Source organism: Rhinolophus hipposideros (genome assembly GCF_964194185.1).
Source record: "Rhinolophus hipposideros genome assembly, chromosome: 23".
Classification (NCBI taxonomy): domain Eukaryota; kingdom Metazoa; phylum Chordata; class Mammalia; order Chiroptera; family Rhinolophidae; genus Rhinolophus; species Rhinolophus hipposideros.
In genome coordinates, this window is record NC_138069.1 from 14,029,496 (window position 1) to 14,056,737 (window position 27,242).

A 27,242-nucleotide genomic window follows, 5' to 3' on the forward strand; every position below is an offset into this window, starting at 1 on the left:
AAAAACAGAGAGGGGAGAAGGAAGGAAGGAAAGGAGAGAAGAAGGGAGTATCAGACAAAGAAAAAATTGTTTACATAAAGAAAACATGGAAAACTAACGAAGGTTAAGAACCCCAAATATTAAAAAGACTTATCTATAAAAATTCACAACACTATAGAAACTCTTTTAAATAAAAGCTGGACTATCCAGAAAATAAAACTCCTAATTCACATAATCAGAGCCAAGACTTACAAGAACTAATGAAAATCTGTACGATAAACTACGTTTCAGGGGATGCTGCCATGTATGGTGTTTCCCCAAAAATAAGACCTGGCCGGACCATCAGCTCTAATGCATCATTTGGAGCAAAAATTAATATAATTATATTAAAATAATTAAAATATTACAATTAATATATTATATTAAAATAAGACCGGGTCTTATGTAATGTATAATATAATCAATTTAATATAATTAATATAATATAATTAAGTATAATATAATATAGTATAATTAATACAGTATAATATAGTATAGTATAGTATAATATAGTATAATATAATATAATATAATATACTATAATATACTAGGTCTTATATAAGACCGGATCTTATATTAATTTTTGCTCCAAAAGACGCATTAGAGCTGATGGTCCAGCTAGGTCTTATTTTCGGGGAAACACGGTAGTCTAAGAGCAAATGAAAGGAAGCGACACAAATGTCCATCAATAAATAGTTTTACCATATAATTAATGATCTAAACCTGGGCACATTTAAGAGTAAAAAAAGAAGCTACTAATAATTACATCAGAAAGCAGATATAAACCAGGACTATTTTAAGAAAACTGAGATGTACTATCACCTTTTCAAGTGGGCACTAGAAATCAAGTAAGGTTCAAACAATGTGTGTGGTATGCTATTATCCTATTAAAAACCTGCGAGGAAATAATATTTGCATTAAAAAACTCTGGAAAAACTCATAAAAAATGAATTGGGGGGAGAGTATGAGTAAGACAAATTATTTTACTGTACATTTTACTTTATTTTTTTTAACCAGGTGATTATTCATTTAAAATATGTAGCAGCCTTACCCCACACCCAAAATAAACTTCACTGACAAATCATTTCACTGACATGCAAAAGAAAAACTTCCACATAGACCTAAATCACAAATTACTTAAGACTGAATTAATGTGCCTTTACAATAAATTACAATACTCAGCATTAATATTCTTATTTCATAAAGGAGATAGTTAACTAGGATACTTGTACAATCTCAACCATCGAGGCATAACAATAGCAACAAAATGTAATGTAGCCTGAGAAACAGATTTCAATAGTCAAGAGTCACAAAGGGTAAAAAAATTATCTGCAACCTGAACTGTTACTCTCCTGAAGCTTCCCATTAACAGCAATTACTGCACTGCTATATTGATTTGCTACTTTAATCAAGAAGAACTTCACATTTCAGAGTTTGTGTGAACTTTGTGTTGAATATATCTTTCTATTTCTCCCCCTTTGCCTACATTCCTCTATGCTAGCAGTTTCTTTGCAAAAACAAAAAAGCACACTATTCTTATAAAATAAACAATGTTTAAGTTAACAGATGGAAAAAGACAAAGAAACCCACAAAATCTCCACCATATACTCTGGCTTTAATGCTTTTCCCATATTACCCAAATTGAGGACAAGAAGTTACTCAGAAAAAATATCACACTCATATATTACATAGATGTAGATAACATACAACAACCAACAGAATTTCTTCCAGTTTAGTACTTAAAAATTCCACCAAAGTTTGTACAAAGCCTTTAAGAGCATTTTTTTTCAATTCTCCATCGAAGCAGAATATTTAAAATATTCTCACCTGTTCAGTAATTGAACTCAAGTCATTAGATGAAAAATCTTCCTCTTCATTCTCAAAAAACTCATAGTAATTTTCCAGAAGTCCAGCCATTATCCTGCTCACTACTTCTTGCTCTTTCAGATCTTCCACATCTGTGTAAATGCTAAAAATAAAAGTCCAAATTGAATTGATAGTTCTTAAATCAATCACAGTTTAAGTTAGAAGACAACCAATGAGTCACTTTATAAACCTGTGCAATTTATGACATTATTCTGTGCCTCAGCTTTCCCATCTGTAAAGCCTAATTAATTTGTACCCTTCGAAAAATGCTAGGAATAACCAGATCTACTATTAAAAAATAATGATTCATAAGCAACTTATGATCCTTGAGAGACAGCATAATGATTCTATTTCACATATTCGTTTTTTTAACTAAACAAAAATTTATTTAAAAACTTACTGGAAGACATCTGGACCAAAGACAGCAGCCAAAGAGTTTGCAGACCAAATTTCTTCATGATGTGAAGCTACATTGGCTAAAAATCTACACAGAAACTTTAACAAACTGTAATTAACAGGTGGAAGCTGTTGCAAGAGGAACCTCAACTTTCTTCCAAATTCATCTTCGTTATTATAATCTATAAAACATAATGACGGTATTTTTAATGAAGTAAAAAAGCAAAGCTCAGATATTTTGCCAGGTTCACATTACTCCACCCACATCACCTTTTTGCTGTAACAATGATAAACCTCTTCACTTCCTCTACTAGATGCCAAATGCCTTAGGGTTTTCATTTCATGTCATTGAAAAAGGAGTTGGAGAGAAGGAATTCAATCCCTAATTGCTGGAGGATGTTTTCCTCATCTATTACTCACTGGCCCCAATTCCCTAATTTATTTTTTTTTATTCTCACCATACTCCCTTGTAAGATGGTACCAGTACTTCCAAATTAGTGTCAACTATAGAAAGTCAAAAGGCACTGGCAAATACCAGTCAACACCAACTACCAGTGAGCAGAGAAGGGAAGCAATTTAACCTGCTCATAGTATCAGAGATACTTTTCCACTTGGATGAATAGGAAAACAAGAAAGGAAGAGGGTGAGAGTGACTTTCTTCTTCTCTTGAAATCCTGAAAAGAACAATTAATTTCAACAATATCAGTTCAGAGAAATAAATAAAAAGGAATTCCACTTCTCCTCTTTGTTTTTCTCCTCTAAACTAGTGTTGATTTCTGTTATGAAAGTGAATTTTCACCTAGCAGAAGCTAGGCCCTGTGTTTGCCCAATGAGTGTTCATTAACAGAAACTAGACCTGTATTGTTTGATCCCCACGTGGGCCACTGTGAGCTATGCCCTCCTTAAAAACAAAACAAAACAAAACAAAAAAACCAAAAACCTAGGCCTGTATCAACCCCATTGATTGATGAGGGCCCCTCTTAGAAATAATGAAGACATTTATTGCTTCAACAATGAAAAGAAACCCAATTTTTTTTTTAATTGGGGAACAGTGTGTTTCTCCAGGGCCCATCAGCTCCAAGTCATTATCCTTCAATCTAGTTGTGGAGGGCGCAGCTCACTTGCCCATGTGGGAATCAAACCAGCAACCCTGTTGTTCAGAGCTCCCGCTCTAACCAACTTAGCCATCCGGCCACCCCCAAATTTTTTTCATGTTATATTTTTCTCCAGGTTAAAATTAATTCTTGTAAAAAAAAATATTGATAACAAGTTATGGTCACATTAGACATCTCTGCAAAATTAACACACATCTAAAAAGTTTACCAAGAAAGGCTATAGTTCCATGAGTTTTACGTATAATTTAAAATGCAACCAGTAACAATTCTTCTATATTTTGTAATATTACCACTATCCCCATTCAAACACACCGGGTACTTTGATTTTATAATTGGATGGAACAGTCCCTAGATTAATGTTTTTTAAACCACCATGCCTTAATATAATTGGTGGAAATTTTTAACCTAAGCATTTAGCTACAAAGGATTATTTAAGAAAATCAAATATATCAACACAAAAAAGACATGCAAGCAATATTATCAGTATGATGACTGAAGCAACACTGACAAATTCTACATAACACCCTCTCTAGTTCTATAGTACTTATCATCTAATGTACCCATATATTTCTTTTGTTTGCCGTCTATTTCTCCTCTATCTCCCCTTACGCCCTTCAGAATGTTAGCTCTGTGGTGGCAGACATTTTTATTCAGTTTTGTTCACTGCTGCATTCCCAGAATCTGGAACAGTTCCTAGTATATAGCGGGTGTTCAAGAAATTAGCTGAATAAGCTGAGTACACAACAACCAAAAAAAAAAAAAAAGATGCTGTACTACTAAAACATTTGACTTCGTGGGGTGGTAAGATTGTGGCCAATACTGATTTTACTTGAAATACAGTCCATATTGCTCTACTTTTGTTTGTGAATGTTTGTACTACACAAAAACATTTACACCTACCAGGCTACTTCTAAACTCTTCAAATACAACAGAGAAGCATCTCAAAAATAATAATAATAATAATAATAATACTACACACACTACACGCCTGCTAAAATTTCTTTCCTTTTGAGCCTACTTCCCAGTTAAATCATATCCTGGAAGAATATATGTATATATCAAAGAAGTTTTCCCTGACCAGCAATTCTTTTAAATACAACTGGGAACTGTTTTCTCTACCAAAACACAATATATAAGCAGCTGGACAAACCATCACAGTCTAAATCAGTGGTTGACAACATTTGATGATCAATGGAATGGTTGTCATAACTTGGGGGAATGGAGTGCCGGGGGCATCTAGTGGATAAATTGGCATCCTCCAATTCACAAAACAGCCCTCCTGTAATAAAGACTTATCCAGCCCCAAAATATCAACAGTGCCAAGGTTGTAAAATCCTGGTTTAAATAAAAGATCTAATCATACCAGAAATGCCACATTGCAGTGTCCTGCTACCACAGAAAATGAAAACCACTTTTTAAAAACACTTAACTCAAATGTAACTGCAACAATGCTCCCCCCATGATCTTAAAAGCAGTAATATTCTCATGGATTTGTGAATGTCAACTGAAATAGTAACATAATATCTATCCACAATAAATGGAGGGAGAAATCTTAGTCCTGAGATCTAAACACATTCCCCAAAAGAATTAAAGGATGCATAAACACAATAAAATAGATTATTTTACAACAGAAAGGCAAATATCATCTCAAGTACTGCCACGCCTAACTGCATAACTATTAAAGAACTGGGTGTATGTGGGTGTGTATGCAAGCATACATACACATGCTAATTATGTAAGTGGGAAATGGAAGGAAATGGTGGGTTTCTCATATTTTAATACTGAAGGACTTACTGGCCACAAGCACTGTGCATGTCTAAAATTCCTTCAAAAGTGAATGTTAAAATATGAATAATCAGATACATACTGTAATTCCATGAATGATAACATAGTACATGATGCTGTCATACTTTTAAATGAATACCAATCAAAGTAATAACCCTAATGACAAAACAGCTTCTGAGAATCTCAATGAGCCAGTGACTTTAGTACCATTAAATCTTATTCCAATTATTCGTTTATAAATTTTCGTTCAAGACTGAAAGATTATCTGATTCTTGGAACTTGAAAGACTTGACTACAATTCACTAATACAGGGAACATGGAACCCTATCACTATAAAACCAAAAGAATGGCTGTAGTCATTAAAAAAGGACTCACAAAACTCTTAACACACCAGTTTCATTAACATATTTAATGATGCAAAATGCTTATTAGATGACAATATAAACATTTTTTTAAAAATCCCTACAAGAAATGAATTCACAAATTCAAAACCAAAAATGTAATATTTGTTGGGGGGGAAAAATAAAGTTATACTTTGTAAAAAGGTGACATTATTGATGACACTTCATTTTCAAAGTTTTCTGACCTAGATGCCACAGTAGAACAAAATACTATCAGCTATTCATTCCTGAATATAGCAAGTTCAAAGTGAGCCCTATCATCTAGCTGTACAGAAGAAAACATGTGAAAGGGTCATAAAATATCACTGTAATGACCTTTACATATCAGTCAGAGGCCTCCACTAATTTAGGTTCATAGGTGTTTAAAATTTAAGATGGACAGCTACTCCCAAAAGGAAATCCACCTTTTCTGACTGCATAATGCTTAAGAATACACACAAACATTATAAACTGCCCCACTATGACAGTGATAGGCATTAAGGAAGTGGTTATAATTTCTTAACATCACAGAATTTCTCCAGAAGCCCCAATTCAAAAAATTAAATAAAGAGATTCCATAATAAAGAGACAAGCCAGAAAAAAATAATTTAAAAAGTCAAGAAGTATTTAATATTATATGCTGACTTTATAGATTGCTGTATAATGAAACATGTTAGTCCATTATACATAAATGAAGCATTTCCTCACTTTTTGGTTCTTTTACCTTTCTGCTTACCTCTACTTTTTCTTGTGCCTATTCCATTCCAGCTAAGGCCTACTTTCAGTCACCACCAAAAAACTAACCCAACAAGGACAAATACAATATTTTTTCTTTATTTTGCTTAGGGTCTAATGTCCAATTTGATATTTTATTTCCTTCAGATAGGTGTCCAACAACAAACTTCAGGTACATTTTAAACCTAGAATCAATATCCTATAGTAACATTACCATTAAGCAGCACCATTGGCTATTATTGGTCATTTTGCCACATATATTGCCTTATATTTTTTTTCTTTCTCCCTACCCTCCTACTCCTTGTTCATGCCTCCTGCCTTTCCTCCGTCTCACCCTTTATCTTCTGCTTCCTAAGACCAATTATAAAAAGTAAACAGTACTGCAGGAATCTAAGAAGTTGCCATTCCCTTGACTAGACTATACAACCCGAAAGAGCAAATGTCCCCAAATGAGAACATAAGAAATTAATCTCAGAACTACTGCAATTACTGTTTAGATGTCCAGATTTCTAAAAAGCAAAGACTTTGAAATTAATGTTAAATGACTAATTGGTAAGAATCAAATTTTGTTACCTTGAGAAAGCTGCATCAGGTGAATATGCAAACTGCCAGGGATAACAGGTTCAGGAAGTTCTTGAAGGAAAAACCTAAGAAGACTAATAGCTGAGGGAACATCTGCTTCCTTAACCAAATCCACCTCTTCTCCACTATCGTATCTCTGCCGAAGCCACTCCACTGTCTCAGCATTCCCATTGACTTGAAAAAGTCCTTGTTGCTCCAGACCTCCTACATGAGTTCAAAGCAAAATTTGAATAAACTTCAACTACTTAGCCATATATTCATTCTCCAATCAACTTAAAATATTCATACTTTTGGAAAGGCATTTTCGGCTCGCCTGACTGGGCTAAACACCTTCAAATTAGACGTCTAGAAACATACTAACTCTGTCCTGAGGGATTCTCTGTTTTATTCCCCCCTCAGTTATTCATTAAATATATTCCTATTACTCTACCCCCCACTAAAATCTACTCTAGGCTGGGCATTTCTAAGTATAAACACACTAAAACATAAAAAAGAATTTCTATTGTTTTTCCTCACTATATTATGGACTTTCCATGCCAAAAAAAAAAAAAAAAAAATCCAAGGCCAAAGAGGGATAAGTTGTGTTTATTAAAAAGCTAGCCCTCAAAGTAAGGAAATGTATACCATGTTCCTCAATATAGTCCACAACGTGGCGGACTATGAACGGAACCTCATTGTCTGGATGTCCTCCCTGCTGCAGCTCATCAAGTGGAATTCCAAATATTTTGTTAGCAAGAACGGAGTTGCAGTTACTCAAGGAAGGGGAGGAGCTCTTCCTCATATCTTTTTTGCAGCCAGAAATCAAAGCTGTCTTTTCTGCCAAATGAAAAACAACAACAAAAAGACTACAATGATTAACAGGTGGCAATATGACTAATATACATTAAAGAAAAAGGCTTTACACCTCAGTGTGTTCTCATCTACTATGTTCCAGTTATCAGACCCACAGCGTGTTCTATAAATAAAGCTCAACACAATCAGCTAAGACATTTTTTCTACTAGCTAGGGTTATTTCTGAATACTCCCTTTAGCATTTGTATATTTATCAAACAATGGCAAAATTGATCATTAAATTTAGCAAAGGAAATTAGTGTCCCAAAGACAAATTAAGGGGCAAATCTGTCTCCAAGAGGACCTTTACTGACCAAGCTTATTAATGATGCAGGTAAAAAGCCAAACCCAATCATTTCTGGATTCTGTTACATGAAGCTCATCGAATCTCTCCATTCATAAACACACAAACAGGAGAGAGTCACAAAGTGATAGGTTAATAATCACTTTTTATAAATGATAGGCTAATAAGAGGTTAACCAGTTCTTATTTCTATGTAACAGAGCATACATAGTATGTTTTTATAAACAAAGGAATTTTTTCAGTTCTAGACACCAACTTTCTTTCTTTTTTTTTTGACACCAACTTTCAAAGAGAAAGTTCTTTTATCAATCCTGTTTCATAATTATTCAAAAAAAAAAAATCTTCACAACCAGACATGTTCAAAAGAAATAAGGTATTTGTCTTAACTTTGTAGGAATTATAAAAAGGCAATGGGGAAAAAAAACAATGTTTCCACTATCTAAAGCCTCAAAAAACAAGTAGTCCCAATAAAATTTTATTTTCTAAAATACGCATATATTACTTTATTTGGGAAACGAGTATTTTTTTATAAAACAGAAACTTTTCAAAAGTTGATAATAAACAAAATGACGCAAATTGGGCTTTTTACATCACCCCAAACAAACAATTCCTTTCGCACTAAAAGAGAAAGATAACAGAGCAAAAAAAAATGTATCTGCTCAGTATCCTAAAGTTTACAAAAATAAGATCCATATATAGAATATATGTACTCCCTGGATCAAGAGAGTGTCACAACATGACTAGGAAACAAATCCATTCAACTTACAGAAACAGTAGAAATTAACTTAATGATAGCAAAACGTCATAAATTGAAATAGTTTTAGACGAGCAAGATCCATTTTTCAACACATCTGGTGCCAGCTAATGATTACACAACCTCCAGTTAATAATCAAACAGCAGTAACAGGACGTAAACTCCAAAATCTCTATGGATTTATACAGCGTAGGATAGTTACCATTTTCAAAACTTACCTTTGAGTACTTAAACACCTAAGTTTAAAAAACGGATTCTGCACCAGCTACCCTCACTGAGCAAGCATTCTTTTGTCATTTATGGCTGTTTGAGATTATGGCAGAAGATCAGCCTGTAGTTCCTCATTGAAGAAACGCAGAACTCGATCAGTACTTCAGCAGTTAATCTAGAAGAGAAAAACACTCCTTTTAATTTTCCACAACTTTGTGAGAAGAGACTAGAATAAGTAGTGAGATTCATTTAGAAAGCTGCCTATATCGAAAAGCATTCTTCTGCCTCAAAAAAAGAATCTGTGACCTAGTTAGAGGCAAAATCTTACGAAGTTTCAAATTATGATGGCTAACCAGGGTAAGATCTTTCTGCTAAAAATAAAGAAACTGCACAGGAGAATCTTTGACAGTACGGATCTTCAGGGATTATACCATTCAAATAATCCATTTTCTTCAATGACCCTTTATTTGCATTAATACACACCCCACCCAGTTCCATTTCATTCTCCTATATTCAGAACACGGAAACATTTTCAGATCAAAGAATGGCAGGCACAATTTTAAGCTTGGAATTGCACTTATGTATTTTATTCTTTTCTTTGTATACAACAAATATTTTCTTAGCAAGAACTAGCTGTCTGAGCTTTTTGATTTGCAGAGGTGACAGCACATATTAGAAAAGAGCAGTTAACAGAACCACAAGGGTGTGCATTCAAGTATCAACTCCACTGTTCTGTACATGACCCTGAACAACTTCCATGTCTCTAAGCCTAGGTTTTCTTATATAAAATAAGAATACTTACACGCCTGCTAAGTTTAACTGAGATAATATATGCACGTAATACACAGAGAATCAGTTTCCATTCTCTTCTTTGTATAATGCTAACAGATCAACAAATAGGCTGGAGAGAGAAGGAAGGGCAAAACCTGTTTGGCAATGTGTTTAATCTTCTGTGAATTCTAGTAGTCTCATCATCCTCTGTGAATTCTCATAATCTATTAAAAAATCTTTTAAACCGCACTGCAGTAGTCTGCATAAGAGGGTTCAGGTAAGCAGAAGAGGATTATCATTCAGTGTAGTTTTTTAAAGTCTTATTAGCAACATATACGTCTAGGAGAAACATTAAAAACTGAGGGGAAGGAAAAGCACATTCCCACAACAAATTTTTAGTAGATGATTACTTCTAAAACATCCTGAAATGCCTGCTAAAACATGCAGTCCGTTCATTTGAAAAACACCTCAAAGTTAGTGTTCGCGCCCTCAGTATCCACAGGGTATTGGTTATAGGACCCCCCCCCCATGTATCAAATCCACAGGTGCTCAAGTCCCTCATATAAAATGGCACAGTATTTGCATATAACCTGCATGCATCCGCTCATATACTTTAAATCATCTCTAGGTTATTTATAATACCTAATACAATGTAAATGCTATGTATACAGTTATACTGTATTATTCAGGGAATAATGACAAGAAAAAAACTGTAGACTCATATGTTCAGTACCAACTATCATAGGCCTAACTACATAGTACATGTCAGCAACAAGTTTTTTTCCCCAAATATTTTCAATCCACGGTTAGTTAAATCCACAGATGGTGGACTCGTGGATGTGGAATCCACAGATACAGAGCTGACTGTATAAGATCCTTTAGAGAGGTTAACTACAGGGACAAGATGTTTAATGAAGTTACATTAAAATTTAGGTTGTCACCTCATGACATAAGAAACGGGGGATTTGCTTGATAAATGAAGCAAATAAATGAAGGCTGGCTGGAAGAGTATGTCAGAGGCAAGTTCTGTACATCACAAAAATGGCTACTCAGTGTTGAGTGTGTCTTGTTAGTTAAACCAGGAACCTGTTATCTCATCCTGTATTCCTTCCTACTCTAACTAGACAATCTGAAAGCATCTTTCCTAAGGCGACACTGGGTAGGAATCTGAATTCATCAGTACAAATTCATCCTTACTACTAGAAAAACAAAGGCAAAAATCTTTCACGTGTTAAATTTTTCTCCTGAAGCAGAGCACAAATGATGATGATGAAAATAGCAGCAGCTAACATAAATGAGCGGTTCTACATGTCAGGCAGTTCATGCACTTTACATGTATTGATAAGGTATTATTATTTTAACCATTAATGGGACATTGCATAGAGGTTCACCAACTTACCTACAGTGCAGTCAGCTAGTAAGGATCTGAGGCAGAATCTGAACTCTCTGCTCTTAATCACTATACTATCGTTCTGTGCAAATTTTCACAATTTAAAGTACCATAGACTCTCACATTTAATCACTCAAACTGACCAGTCTTATGTACATTTTAGGAGGTCATTTATTCCTAGCTTGCTAAAAGGTACTTAATGAGGGCAGGCCTACGTTCCAAGCCCTACTAGCCACTGATTATTCACTTGAGACCTCTATCTAGAGCACACTGCTGAGGGCATTCAGACTGGAGTGGCCCAAAATAACATTTCTGCTAACTGCAAAGTAGTTTTTGACATTATTTAGTCCTCCTTCCTGCCCCCTTTTCAGAGCTTAAATCATGTAAACATTCCCTTCATATCTATAGTGAATTGAATAGTGTCCCCCAAAAACTCATGTCTGCCTGAAACCTCAGAAGGTGACCTTATTTGGAAACAGGATCCTTGCATATGTAATCAGTTAAGGATCTCAAAATGAAATCACCCTAGATTTAGGGTGAGTCCTAAATCCAGTGATGGGTGTCCTTATAAAAGGGCAGGACACACAATGGGTAAGAGGGCTAGATGAAGATGGAGAAAAAAAACTGGAAGTTATGCTGTCACAAGATAAGAAATGTCTAGAGCCACCGGAAGCTGAACGGGGCAAGGAAAGATTCCCCACTAGAACCTTCAAAGGGAACAATGACCCTGCCCACTCCTTGACTTTAGACTTCTGGCCTTTTGATCAGTAAGAGACTGTTTTAAAGTCACCCCATTTGTAGTAATTTGTCATGGAAACCCTAGAAAACAAATGGAACATCTAAACTAAATATCCAATTCTCAAGGAAAAGAAAATATCGTGTTTCCCTGAAAATATCATTATTAAAATAAGACCGCGTCTTATATTAATTTTTGCTCCAAAAGACGCATTAGAGCTGATGGTCCGGCTAGGTCTTATTTCCAGGGAAACGTGGTAGCAGCAGGTACCACAGAAAAACGTCCCAAAGAAATCTGAGGAAATATCTTAGCAGATTGGATCCATACAATGCAAAACTGTTGTTAAATAAAAGGCTTGACACAGAGAATACAATGTGTAGACTTTCAAAACAACTGAAGATTTCCAAAAGGATAATTTTATTATGACTCAAAATAGCAAAATCAGGGGCAGCCAGATGGTTCAGTTGGTTAGAATGTGAGCTCTCAACAACAAGGTTGCCAGTTCAATTCCCACATGGGAGGTGGGCTGTGCCCTCTGTAATTAAAGATTGAAAACGGTGACTGGACTTGGAGCTGAGCTGAGCCCTCCGCAACTAGATTGAAGGACGAGTTGGAGCTGATGGGCCCTGGAAAAACACACTGTTCCCCAATATTCCCCAATAAAATTTTTTTTAAAAATCATTTTCAATATGTGACAGTTGCCTAGGTATTGACAATGAATAAGAAATCACTTTGAATTTTATATCACATACTTTACCATGAGATAAGAATGACATTAGCAATTAAACACCAATTATCAATAAAGCTGGCTGATGGGTACATTGAGGAAAGTGTACCTTCATACACCAGCTATCAACCTGAATTCTAAGGCTCAAGGTATTTTTGCACTCCATTCAGTTCCATTTATATATACACATGTCTGATAGCAACAAACACACTTTTCTTCTTAGCACAGGATCTAAGTTTTAAATATCTAATAAAATTAGTAGTGAGGGGGTTTTCACAAAGGGTAGAACTCCGGGCAGCCAGATGACTCAATTGGTTAGAGTGCAAGCTCTTAACAATAGGGTTGCCAGTTCGATTCCCCCATAGGCCATTGAGCTGTACCCTCCACAACTAGATTGAGGACAACAAGCTACCGCTAAGCTTCTGGAGGGGTGGCCAAATGGTTCAGCTGGTTAAGAGCCTGGGCTCTCAACAACAAGGTTGCCAGTTCAAATTCCCGCACAGTTCAATTCCCACATGGGATGTGGGCTGCACCCCCTGCAACTAAAGACTGAAAACAGCAACTGGACTTAGAGGTGAGCTGCGTCCTCCACAACTAGACTGAAGAAGGACTTGGAGCTGATGGGCCCTGGAGAAACAGACTGTTCCTCAATAGTCCCCAATAAAATACAATTTAAAAAAAAAAGGATAGGACTCCATCATCAATACTATGGATAACAGCCAATAGCATCAACTGAGCTCTTATAATATGCTAGGAACTATTTTAAGGGCTTTAAATATATTAACTCACTTAACCTTTACAACAATCCTATAGAGGCAGATACCTCTCATTATGCCCATTTCACTGATGAGTAAACTTAAAAGCACTGAGAACTTTATGGGGTGATGGAAATGGTCTATGTCACAATTGTGGTAGTGGTGGGCTACATACAACATACTTTTCAAAGCTTGTTGAACTGAACATTTTAAATTGATGAATGCTACTGTATATAAGCTGTATTTCAATAAAGCTGGGAAAAAAAGGAAAAAATGGCACAAATAAAGACATAGCATCACTTTAATAAACTAATATCAAACTATTTTCAATATAGAATATCTTTAAAGTATACTTTTCCAACCACAAAAGAAAAATAAAAGATTTCTTTTAACCATACTTCAAGAACCAATCCTGTGTGGCCCCTCTATGCTATCTAGCATATCCAAAAATTACTATATAATTTTCTACATAGCATAACTAAGAAAAACAGAATAAAGTTGCACTGAAAACATTATAAATTTTAGACAGCAGTTGTCTTTTCAAAGCAAATAATTTAACAAAACACAATAATAGTAATAAGATCAGATCTGCAACAGACTAATGAAAGTTTTATTATTTTACAAATAAAGCAACCTGTGGTAAAAGCAGTACCTGCCAAATTATCATCTTTGTGTGAAAAAGTTCTACCTTCAAACTAAATAGAAATAAACAAGAAAAGCTGCTTTTGTTCAAAATGCTTTTGACAAACTAGGATACAATTCATACAGAGAAGTTTAAACGAGACACCTCAGTAATTGCTCAAGCTCCCCCCAAAAAAATCCCTATCACTAGTACACAGAGAAAAGCCATGACGGAGCTAGGTCTCAATAAAGATGGTAACTTTGGGAACAGAGATTTAAGTTTGTACACAATTGCTGTGTCTGACTCTAAGTTAATGAACCAAAGCTTAAGGAAAATAAATTCACCCCTGTTCCATACATTCAGTTTTTCATTAGTGAACACTGAACAATTCACCGAAGCAAAGGAAAGGCACCTCTTTCATTCTAACCAAACAAGGGTGGTACTGCAAAAGCTGCCAATATACTAAATCAGAGGTTCCTTCCTGGCCTGAAAAACTGACAAGGCATTAATTTGTCTGAGATCCTTAACAGTACACCAAGAAAACAGAAAGGCTGAACACAGGTCTGCAAAGCACATAAATTTGTCTGTCAAGTGTTCATAGATGCTATTTGATCAGGAAAAGTCATTAAATTCATACTGACTTTCCCCTTACATAATTGCTATCAAAGTATTACTAAGAATTTAGGACTAAAAAGTTTTTTTTTATTAAATTTATCGGGATGACAATGGTTAGTAAAATTACATGGGTTTCAAGTGTACAATTCTACAATATAGTATCTATATATCACATTGTGTGCTCACCACCCAAAGTTTTTAAATTAAAGAGAGCTCTAACACTCAAAAGTTTATGAACTTCTTTGCCTTAAAAAAAAAAAAAGTATAAAGGATTTCTTCAAATGATTATCCCCCTGTGCCTGAGGATTTGTTCATCTGTGTGCACACTTCGACACACTTCTTAAGGGGACAATCCTCCTCCGTGGGAATTCCACAGCACTACAATGAACCACGGACTCAAGCGTACTTCGTAGGACCACACTTGCCAAATTACCATATATTTCACAGGCTGCAACTCACTAAATATAAAACATTGCACCTCAAGACAGCTCATTATTCCTCTCTTATTCAAAGTATTCAGGCAAAAATTGGCTACCCCAAGAGATAATCTATTGGTAAATAGCCTGGCTAATTTTCACAAACTCTCAAAAGGGTTTCATGGCCACGGTCAATTATTTTATAACCTCCAACCATGATTTCAAGCTATTCAAATCAAGACAAATATAATAAAGCCAGAAGGAGATAAAATTCCCTGTGACTAAATCCCCTCATCTATTCTCACTGATCTCAATACTAAAATCTAACTTGAACTCCCCTGCAAAAAATTCCTCAATTGTTTTCTTCTGCCTAGAGCCCTGGACTCCAAATTTTCTGATCAGAAAAATAAATAAATACACACATATGTATGTATATTTCTAAATATCTAATGAAAGCTATTTAAGTCTTAAGAAACCAGAACAATAAATGAGCACTATTACAAAGGCAAAGGATTTACTTTCACATTTACATAGAAACCAGCCACAGTTCTGATTGAAAAAGCCAAGGAGACCATGAGGTACTTGAAGTTAGTCTGCAAGGTCAAATAAAGAAATTTCCCCAAAGAATGACCTTTCGCGATACCTGTCAGTCAGATACATGGTTCACACATCAGTACATTAAAAAAAAAAAAAGAAAGAAAGAATGAATGATAGAGGTATGTTTAATCCTACTTATAAAAGTATGAAGAAAGGTGACACTTTAAATACTATCTCCTGATGAAAGGTTAAGCCTATGATGTGCGGGAGCAACATGGCTCCCAATAGGTTTTCTTTCTCCACATGCACTTCAATGTCACTGGTCCGCTAATGTAGAATGATTGTCTATTAAGACAAAGCGAGTATCTGCTAAATTACCTCTTCCCACTAAGTATTAGCACAATGACTGATCCTTTAAAAAAAGAACTATGATTTAGAAGGTAACACAAAATACCTGAGAAAGCATATATGCATAATAGAGAACACATTCTAGTCAGATATATGTGTGCTTATAATCTCAATTTTGACAAATGTTGAACTTTTCAAGACTCCTCTACTCTTAACCTCTTCTCCATTGAAAGCATGCACACGCAGAACCTACCTTAGACTAATGAGTAAGGCCTTGAGAAGACTAGCTTATCATTTCTTATTGCTCATTAATACAAAACTACAACACACTTCATTTTTTCATGTAAGGGGTATTAAAGGTAATTCCACAACTTGCTCTAGCTAAATGGATCCCTTGAAATCAAAACATTTCTTTTCACAGACTTGTATAAAAACTGCTCTGGGGGTAAAAAAAAGGAAGTTGGAACATGAACAAAAAAAGCACTGATTATACTTATTTTTATATCTGTCTTCTCAACTAGAGTGTGAACTGAGAGCAAAAAATATGATTTCATCTGTTTCCCCAGCTATGAACACTGAACAATAGCAGAACCCCATTATCTGAACTGATTCAATCACTCTGGGGTACTTTCAAGATCACTATCTAACTGAATCCTTACAACCATCCCCTGCGACATAAGCAGGGAAGATTATTCCCTTTCTCAGAAGAGGAACAAAAATTCTCAGAGAGCTGAAGACACTGGTTCAAAGTCACCGAATTAGAGACTAAAATTCTAACTCTGCTGTCTTTAAGATACATTCTTGGCTGGCCAGGTGGCTCAGGCGGTTAGAGCTCCATGCTCCTAACTCCGAAGGCTGCAGGTTCGATTCCCACATGGGCCAGTGGGCTCTCAACCACAAGGTTGCCGGTTCGATTCCTCAAGTCCCACAACGGATGGTGGGCAGCGCCCCCTGCAACTAGCAAAAGCAACTGGACCTGGAGCTGAGCTGCGCCCTCCGCAACTAAGACTGAAAGAACAATAACTTAAAGGTGAACGCACCCTCCATAACTAAGATTGAAAGGACAACAACCTGACTTGGAAAAAAGTCCTGGAAGTACACACTGTTCCCCAATAAAGTCCTGTTCCCCTTCCCCAATAAAATCTTTAAAAAAAAAAAAAAAAAAAAGATGCATTCTCTTCCAGGCAACAATGACTACAATCATTGTTTAAAATTTCATTGAAATGCCATCGGTAGATGACTGGATTAAGAAACTATGGTGCATTTATACAATGGAGTATTATGCAACCATAAAGAAGAAAGAAATCTTATCATTTGCAACAACATAGATGGATCTAGAGAACATTATGTTAAGTGAAATAAGTCAGAAAGAGAAAGACAAGTACCATATGATCTCAGTTATATGCGGAATCTAAAGAAAAGAATAAGTGAATGAACTAATCAGAAACAGTTTTGGGGACAAAAAGGAAAAATTGAGAGTTGTTAGATGGGTGGCGGGGGGGGGGGCGGATAAGGGGAAAGGTGAAGGGATTAGGAAATAGTTGGTAACCACAAGATGGTCTCAGGGTTTTTGAAAATTAACTTGGGGGACGTAATCAATAATGTTGTAAAGATTTTGCTGGGTATCCGATGGACACGTGTCCCATTTGGGAGACCACCTCAGGGATACTGTAGATGGCTGATCACTGCACTGTACACCAGAAGCTAAACAATAATGAATGCCAACTATAATTTTATATATATAATGTGATGGCTCGGTGCGAGGTCGGAGGGATAGTGGATGGGGGGAGGTGGGTTCACAGTGTGAGGGATATAAGTGATGAATGTCTAAGTATTACCTTGTCGTGTACACCTGAAACTAATAAATTTAAAAAAAAAAAGAAAGCTTGGAAAATAGGAAGGAAAACACCGATGTTTTCTGACAATCTTTATAATTATCATTTAAATAGGTGCATGTTGACTCATTGAGTAGACACATCCTAATCTAAACGCCCTCTGATATTGTATCTTTGGATTCTTCTCATATTTAACTTTTATAAACAATTGTGCAATGAATATTTGCATGCACATATATGTGTTTTATTTTTGTTTTTAAAATAGAGAAGCTGATATTTTTTGTTCAATAAAGGATCACTGAGTTGTGTTATTTAAAAAAAATTTCATTGAAATGTATAAAGCCACACAGAAGGTAATTCATAAAACAAATATTTGTACTTGCTAGTCAAAAACCATTATTCAAACACTAGAATACTCCTTAACAGAAAAAACACGCATCTTTTAAAATTAGTTTCAAGTGATTCTATATCCAACCATAATATGGTCTGCTTTTCCTATAAAAATTCTCATCTGATCCTAAATTTGAGCTCCTTTGCCTTTCCAAATTTGTAATCCACTGTAACGTGTTTGTTTCAAATTAGGACCACAAAGCACCTCCCTCTACCCTCCCTGCAAAAATATTAAGCATCCACTATATGTCAATCAACAACTGGTTTTTGGTTTTATTTTTATTTTTCAATTGTATGGAACAGCAGCTTTACACACAAAAGCAAAAATAAATAGTTTAAGAATAAGTAAATAACTCAACTTTTTCTATTTTTCTACTCCTGAAGAGGGCAATAATAGAAACATGACAGACATCTCTCTGAAAAGTGTTTAAAAATAAAGAGGTAAGAATTATTATACATCATATACACAAGGAAAAGAAAATATACACTAGAGCTAAGTAATAACTTGACAGAAAAGATTTGGGTTATTTCCTTCTCTTGTAGAAATCCAGTAGATTTCAGTAAATTATCTTGTCAACCCACTGCATTTTCCTCAACCTGAGACTTTTATATGAGCTGGTTCATCCACTCTCCCCTACTTTCTCCTACTCATCTTCAGCTCTCAAGCGCCATTCTTGAAGGTGCTATCTCCAACCACTCAGTCTAATGATCTCCCCTTTTAATTTCTCTTAGGGAATATCATTCCTTGGCTCCAAAACAACATCACAAGTTTTATTATATATTCCTTTGTGTTTGTTTAATGTGTTTCTCACAAGAGAATGTAAGTTTCTTGAAATACACTGTTTTGTTTAAGAGAAAAACTTTAGAAAAAAAGCTTTATTTAGGTATAATTTACATACCATAAAATCTACTCATTTCAAGTGTTCAATTCAATGACGTCTACTAAATTTAGTTATGCAACCATCACCAAGTGACTGCTTGGGGGTTTTGCTCCTCGATGTATTTCTGACATTTAGAGAGAAATAAACATAGTGAATGAATACATCAATCTGACAATGAGTTATCCTTGAAATCCATTACTACTAATAATATCTGTTTAATGTACTACATGATTATGAGTTGGTGCATTAAAACTGCCTTTATTACATTACATTCCAAACATCCTTCATTATTTCCATTTCCAAACAAAGTCAGCTCTCCTGTACAGCCCCAAAGTGAACCTACTCACATATTAGCCAACTGCCTTGCTTGGGGAACACTGACTCACATCATGTTCATGTGTACATACTACACTCCCTTTTTCTCCATCACGTAACCCCCTAATCAGCTCCTAACCATATTAACAAAACACTTTATAAACAAAGGAAAGTTCAGGAGTAGTAATCTTACTCATTGGTGAGGAAAAGGTCTTCATTTAATGAGTGCAACTTTGTAATACGGAAGTGATGTATGAAATAAGTTCTTGGTACTGATAGATATCTAGTTGAGAGTTAAATATAGTGTGTCTTACTAAGTAATTGGAAACCTTTTTCAGATATAAAATCAATCTCTTTGCTGTTTATCCATCTATAAAACAGAAAATTTCTATTTTAAAAATTTCAGTACAGGTATTTTTTCATTCATTTTAAGAACCAGAAGATTTTCAGATAAAGATTTAACTTAAGTACAAAATAACATGAAAAAAATATTTTTAAATAATCTTGTTTTAAAAGTAACTCAACAACAAAGAAACCAATTCAAAACTTAGCAAAAGGCTTGAAAAGACATTTCTCCAAGAACATACAAATGAAAAGAAGTTCAATGTCACCATCTCTGACAGGCAAATCAAAACCACAATGAAATGCCAGTTCACCCCACCCCACCCCCATTAGGATGGCTATTATTAAACAAATAAACCAACAAACAAACAAAAAAGGAAAGTAACAACTGTTGGAGAGGAGGAGAGGATGTGGAGAAACTAGAAGCCTTGTGCACTACTAAATGGGAATGTAAAAGATGCAGCAGGTTTGGAAAACAGTTTGGATGGTCCTCAAAAAGTTAAACACAGATGATCCAATATAAACTCTATATAAAGTTGACCCTTGAACAACAGGAGGTTAGTGGTGACACCTGTGTGGTTGAAAATCTGCATATAACTTTTGATTTCCCAAAAACGTAACTATTAATAGCTTACTGTTAACCAGAAGCCTTACCAATAACATACAGGCTGATTAAAACATATTTTACATATTTATTACGTACTGTATTCTTACAATAAAGCTAGAGAATAGAAAATGTTAGTAAGAAAATCATGAAGAAAATACATTTACAGTATTTATTGAAAAAAATCCATGTATAAGTAGGCCTGCACAGTTCAAACTCTGGTGTTCAAGGGTCAACTACACTAGGTATATATACCCCAAATTCCACTCCTAAGTATATACCCAGAAGAATCGAAAACAGGGACTCAAGACACTTACTTGTACACCAATATCCACAGCAGCATTACTATGTGAAGCATTACTTTTGGCTTCACAAAAGCCAAAAGGTGGTTAACAATCCAAACATCCATCAACAGATGAACAGATAAACAAAATATATTATATATATATATATATATACAGCAGAATACATTATTCAGCTTTGAAAAGGAAGGAAATTCTGATACACACTACAACATGGATGGATCTTGAAGACATACTAAATGAAATGAGTCAGACACGAAAGGACAAATATACGATTCCACTTATATGAGGTACACAGAATAGGCAAATTATAAAGACAGAAAGTGGAAGAGGTTACCAGCTAAGGGGCAGAGGATATGGGGAATTACTGTCTAAAGAGTTTCTGTTTAGGATAATGAAAAAGCTCTGGAAATGGATAGTGGTAGTGGTTGAACAACAATGTAAATGTACTTAATGCCAACTGAATTGCACACTTAAAAATGGTTAAAATGGTCAATTTTACGTTATGTATAAAAATGGTCAATTTTGTTATGTATATTAACCACAATTTTTTTCAAAGTATAGCTACAGCAATTTACACTACTGTTTCCCCAATTTCAAGTTAGTGTACAATAAAAGACTGATGGCACAGACTGATTATTCATACATAATAGAGGCAGTTGTCATTGTAGTGGTGGAGAAAAAATGACAAGTCGCAATGCATTCATTTCAGCCATTTTCTCTGTCCTAAAACAATGGCATAGTTTTAAAAAAAAAAAAAACGATTTACCTCAGCCAATAAAGAATTTTATAACATGCCTTTCTACATCTTTCCAAGGATTTAAATAAGCTGTGTCATATCCCTAATTGGTGACACAATTAAATTGGAGAAAAGACTGCCCCTATTTTAAAAGCAGCACAGATTAAGAAGGGTTCTTGATGGGTATACAAATAATGGCCAGTTCATTCAATACCATTCAACAAGTATTCACTAAATGCATAGAATCTGTGAGAAAGCCAGGCCATCAAGGTTTTGCAAATTTTGCAAAAAGGTTACAGAAAGGTTAAAGTTGACAAGACAGCCTCACAATAACCCAGAAAGTCAGTAATTCAAAACTATCGTTGCATGTCTGCCTTTCAAAGTAATTATTTACCCCAGTTATTTAATGTTCACAGTCGGCAATACTGTGGTTCCGGTTGCCATTTTCAGATTATCAGCAACTTGAAAGTAAGGTAAATGTCCAACACTTTGGCCACTTTTCTCATTGATTAGACGGCATAATGGGGAACCGAATGAAATTCTGCAACGGCCTAAAAGTTAGTTTGATTTTTACCTGATTACAAACAAACGTTTACCCGTTTCCCACTGGGCAAGTACGCCAACCGATTCAATTTCTTACAACCTTATCTCGGAAACAGGCGCCCCATCTGAAACTTAATGCCGTACCCTCTCTGGTCTGACCTATGCAGAGTGCATTCTAGACAAGTCCCCTGAGCACCAACAGCCCGATTTTGGCTATATTCTCCGAGAAATTTAAGGAAGTCGGCAACCACTCATCTCACGTGATCTGAAGCAGGGGCGCAGTTGAGCCCGGAACAAACCACACTCTTTTTTTTCTGCATCAACTTCACTGCCCAGCATGAAGGAAGTGGGCAGGGAGATGGCGCAGGTCCGGTGTGCGGGAGAGGCTAGCAAACAAGCGTGGGTTGCTGTGCCATCCACTTCGGGGGAGCTAGGAAGTGAGCAGGCACACCAGCTCACGCGCACTGCAGCGGCCGAAAAATCCAAGACTGCCACACCCCCCGACAGCCAGAGGGACGGCTTCATCTCCTCTCACTCGAGGAGAAAGGGGGCCCTCTCCACGACATGCCCCACCTGCAGGGCACTGCCCAGGATCCCCCGCACCCCGACGCGCAACGCCCTTGAGCCTCGCGCGGGTGGGACACCGCGCTGGGGGGCAGCTGCGGGGGGAGGGCCGCGGCCACCGGCGACCCGCGCATGCGCAGATACGGGTACCCGCCCGTTCGCCTACCGTTGGAACCGCGACGTCCCGTTCCCCGGCCGCGGCCGCTTCTCCAGGACCCCCGGCGACGAAAAAACGGCGAGAACTGAGGCCCCGGGAGGCTCCGCGGCCGGCGAGCCTCTTCCTGCGGCGGCAGCTGGCAGGAGGCTGAAGGGACGGCTGAGGCGCGGGGCCAGCCCGATAAGCGACCCCCGGATGTCCCCGGCGGTGGCAGCGGCGGAGACGCGGAAGAGGGGGCGGGAGCGGCGACAGAGGCAGCGGCTGGAGCGCAGAGCCTCCCTAACGGCGAGCGGGAGGAGAGCGGAGGGCGGAGGGCGGAGGGCGGAGGGCGGGCAGGGGCCGGGCCGGACGTGACGTGCGTGGGAGGGGGCGGGGCGGGCCCTGACGGGGGCGGGGCGAGCGCGCTGCGAGGGCGGGGGCGCTCCACCGCGTCAGGCCCTGGCCTGGAGTGCAGGGGCTTTGGAAATGCTGTGCTTCTTCCAAATTTGGGCCCTGAGTTAGGGTGCGAGAAGCCGGGTGCGGGCCTGAGGGAGGTGTCTGGGAGTCCTTCGTGTGGGGAGGTTGGAAAGAAGAGAGAAACAACTGGGGAGGGGACGCAGGAGGTATAAAGGACAAATCCGGAAAACCGAGGTCACTCCTGGTCTCTGCAGAAAGGGCCGTGCCCCCTGCAGAGACCAGAATACCCGAGGTGCCCTTATCCAGGTGAGGAGCACGGAGACGTTAACAGAAAACCTCCGGGCCGACCAAAGCGGTGACTCACATTCCTATTCCCAGTGATGGGGATAAGACCCGGGACCCTGCCCGCCCCCCACTTTGCCTCTTTACTTAAGTACATGCCCTAGACTCCAGAGGGAACACAGATGCCTCTGGTTCCGAGAGCGTCTGGGAATGTGAAAGTCGGTAAGTAACATGCTCAGAGGGAGCTTCCTGGACTCAAGCAGAGTTTGAGAGGCAAAGCCGAAAGGCAGAAAGAATGAGGAGCTCTCTCGGAGCCGAGGGAGTCTGTACTTGCTTGCATAGCCACCCAGACCGACCCTGCAGCTCCCACAAGCTCACAACGTATGAATATTCGGCCAATCTCTGCTTTGCTTTACTCTGTTAAGGGCTTTGAGATCTTCCACCGAGTAAAACGCAGTGTTCTGCCTTAGAACTCCCTGACGGCGGGTAGGTCCACAGCTGCACCAAGAACTCTGGGTATCTGAAAATATAAACCACCATGATTCCGTTGTCCCTTCCCTGCCTTAGCGGAAATCAGTAACCTGGAAAATGTAAAACAAGAAGCCTCATAGAACTTGGGAAAGATTTACAAAAAAAAAAAAAAAAAAGTCACCCTATGAGATGATCTGTAAATGTGTTAGAGAAGCCCGGGTGGCTCCCAAATTTCATCAAAGAAAGTAAAATAAATCATCTGTAACCTAAGTGTCACATGCCCAGTTGATGCTGTCATAAAAGAAGGGTGGGGTCAATAAAGAATCTAGAACCAGCAGAATCTGAATAAGGATGTATTGTGGGCTTCCACTCTGTCCAGGAGAGAGGTTACTGATTCTAATGACCAGGATCAATTTTCATTATCAGGAGAGTTAAAAAAAAAAAAAAAAAACACTCAGATTCAGTCATTCAGTCAACAAATAATTATTGAATGCTTACTATGGTTTAGTCTCTTGGGATACATCAGCAAATAATATCCCTGACTTTGCTGAGTTTATATCCTAGCAAACTTAAATTCTGTGTATCTTTTAGGAACATACAAAGGCCCATGCTCTGATTCCATATTCATCAAGTAGCCTTCCCATCACTCAAGGTGTTTTGAGTAAATCAACACACACAATAAGAAACAACTGTCCAAGGCACATGACTGGTACTAGTTATACAATCTATATAGTCTTTCTCAATTAATAAATTGGTATCATGTTTTCTAAGTCAGCTTCTGTGCATTGGGTTCAATTATAGAGCTGTTTTATCCAAATTAATTTCTCAGAGCCTGATTAAGTTTGAGTGAAATGAAATGTAAGTTTCTGACTCTGCCAAACTGAGGACCAGACAGACTCTGGTTTCGTAGCAGCCCAGTCAAGATGTAGCCTGTGCAGTCAGCCCTGCATCTCTCTTTAAACCTTTTAAATGAAAGCTTTACCTATGATTCCATGCTTGAAGAACAGGGCCAAAATGATTGCTTCTAAGGCTTAATTATAAGCTAGTAAAAATCATAAGAGTAAACCGTGAGAGTGAAAATCCTCCGGAACCTGCCCCACCTATGCAACATAGGCTCGTTCACATAACTGACTATAATAGGTACATTACTCTCAGTATGAAACCCAGTACTGTAAGCTCCCAGAGGACAGGGAGCATTTATGTGCCCTACTGCCAAAGCAGGGGCTCTTAAAAAACAACTGAATTGATTTAATGACCATTTTTCTCTGTAAAACTCAAGAATATGTCCTTGGAAGATACCCTTTCCAGATCCTACTTTTTAATAGGTAACCAGTATGTTCAACATGCAGGATTCAGGGATATAATTTTAAAAGACAAAACAAAAATAAAAAACGTTTTATCTTTTGCCATCCCTTTAAACCTGTGCAATGGGAGTAGATCAGTCATACACTGATTCAGGCAGGTTCCGTGAGTTCTGTGGTCCCTCTTAGAATAGAAAGTCCTATGGTCACTGAGTCACAGAGTGAAACTTTTCCCTCTTGTCCAGCTGGGAACAGCTGGCTCACTGCTTGCCGTGGAAAGGCGTCATGCCTGGTCTTCCTAGTTCTCTCCCAGTTTACCAACCAGAGCCAAAGGCAGGAGAGAGGAAAAGAAAGGGGAACAGGAAAGTTCTTAACTTCCACTTCCATGTGATGGCTTACCACTCTGGGCCTGGTAGATGTTTCAGGTTGCCTTGTTTTCCCGATGGATACTTTAATGGTTAGTTCAGAAACTACCATCATCCCCATTCTGAAGTGGTTTCCCACCCATAGTTCCCTTGATCACAGCAAAAGCACTCTGTTTTGGCAGTTCTTTACTCCCTCTTTCAGCCCCTAAAAATCTGGTGGACCACCTCCAACTTCTTGTCTGTTGAAACTGTTTTTCTCTGTCAGGGCCCTGTCAGATGGGATCTAAGACCCCTCTCACACTGCGCCTTTGCAAGTGGCCCTGGGCCACCTCACACGGCTCTGCACGATTGTGCACTCCATGCCTTAGAGAGTCCATTCACATCATGCTCGTTGAAGATTCGTGTATTTTTTTTTGACAGTTTTCCAGGAGGTGGCAGTAAAGTGTTTCGTCCAAACTAAATTAGTGTGACTATTTTCCAAGAGATGGAAGTGAAGTTTCTGGAGGAAGGAGAACATTTCTCTGATGGTGCTGTTTAGTGGCAGCTCTGTATGGTCCACACTTGGTCCACATGAAGCTCTCACGCACTGCTTGCCCAAACTAACTTAGGAGTATAGGCCAATCCCAGCACAGCATTCCTCTGCTCTTCTGCCGAAACAGCTGCCGGCATTCCTCTTTTCCTCTCTATGTTCCTGGCAGGAGTCAGACACAGGTCCACTGCAAGACACATCTCAAGTACTCCAAGTAGTTCCATTTTAGGTCCCTCTAACTCAGCTTGAGGTAAGAGGCAAGCAGGCATGCAAGGTAAGAATCACAGCATACCAGCAACAGGCTCCAAAAAAATACTCCTCAATAATTATCACTTGGCCTTTTATAACATGCTATGAAAACTTAGAGTTCTCGACCTAATTTTGTCTAAATCCTCTCATTTATAGGGGGAGTCCATTTCAGAACTCACTATAATGAAGGTTTTTTTGGGGGGCGGGGATTGTTAGGGTTTTTTTGGTAATATCTTGGTGCTCTGGTTAAAACAGTTCTCAAACAAGGATGATTTTTTTTTTTTTGGTCATGTCTGGAGATATTTTTGGTTGTCAAAACTGGGGAGGTGCTATTAGCACTTCATGGGTAAAGGTCAAGGATGCTGCTAAACATCCTGCAATGCACAAGACAGCTTTCCCTACAACAAAGAATTATCTAGCTGAAAATGTACCTTCCGATTTACCATCTTGTAACAAAACGGAATTTCTGCACTTGGCAGTCACTAGGAGAATACCTCAAAATTGCATCACATTTTCTTCCTTTTTCCTACAAATGTTTTACCTGTAGATGTAGAGGTCACATTCTAATATACAACTAGTGCCAAAAATATAGCTGTGTGTCCAGGATAAAGAGTGACTGGTGTAATTCTAAGACTTCCTCTGGAAGTGAGGCCTGCCAGGAAAATTGTTACTTGAGGTGAGGTTTTTTTCTTTTGTTTTGTTTTTAGTTATTTCTTTACAAGATGACTTTACAGCCCAGGGAAACAAACATTTTACCCAACTTATCTGAAAAGAAGCTTTATGCCTCTCAGAAATAAAGTCATAAGTCAAATCACTATAGAAGGAATATGTATTTACTGCAACCCCAGACCATGTCCTAGATGCCAGGGAGGACTTCAGCATTCCGGTCTGCTCAAGGTCACCAGTGTTACTGGGATGAACTTGAAGTCAGGGAGTAGCTTTGTCTCTCTAGTCGCTTTACAACTAATACCCTTATTATTCAAAGTGAATGCAAGTGGGCTTCTTTCCCCCTACTCCCCACCATAGATTAGTTTGATTGAATTCAGTTCTTCCAGATGTAGCAGGACGTTGAGCCCATCTCTTGT

At 37.7% G+C, this 27,242-nt stretch overlaps 1 protein-coding gene across 1 annotated transcript in view; it reads right to left on the minus strand.

Moving 5' to 3' along the window:
- The window catches only part of FAM13B (family with sequence similarity 13 member B), a 68,645-nt gene extending 45,772 nt beyond the window's left edge, over window positions 1–22,873 (minus strand). The window contains 6 exon segments of the mRNA XM_081035626.1: window positions 1,846–1,987; window positions 2,285–2,462; window positions 6,869–7,081; window positions 7,502–7,693; window positions 8,984–9,150; window positions 22,574–22,873. Of these exon segments, the coding sequence (XP_080891752.1) occupies window positions 1,846–1,987; window positions 2,285–2,462; window positions 6,869–7,081; window positions 7,502–7,658 (690 nt within the window). The 5' untranslated portion in view covers window positions 7,659–7,693; window positions 8,984–9,150; window positions 22,574–22,873.
- Window positions 22,874–27,242: the final 4,369 nt, after the last annotated feature.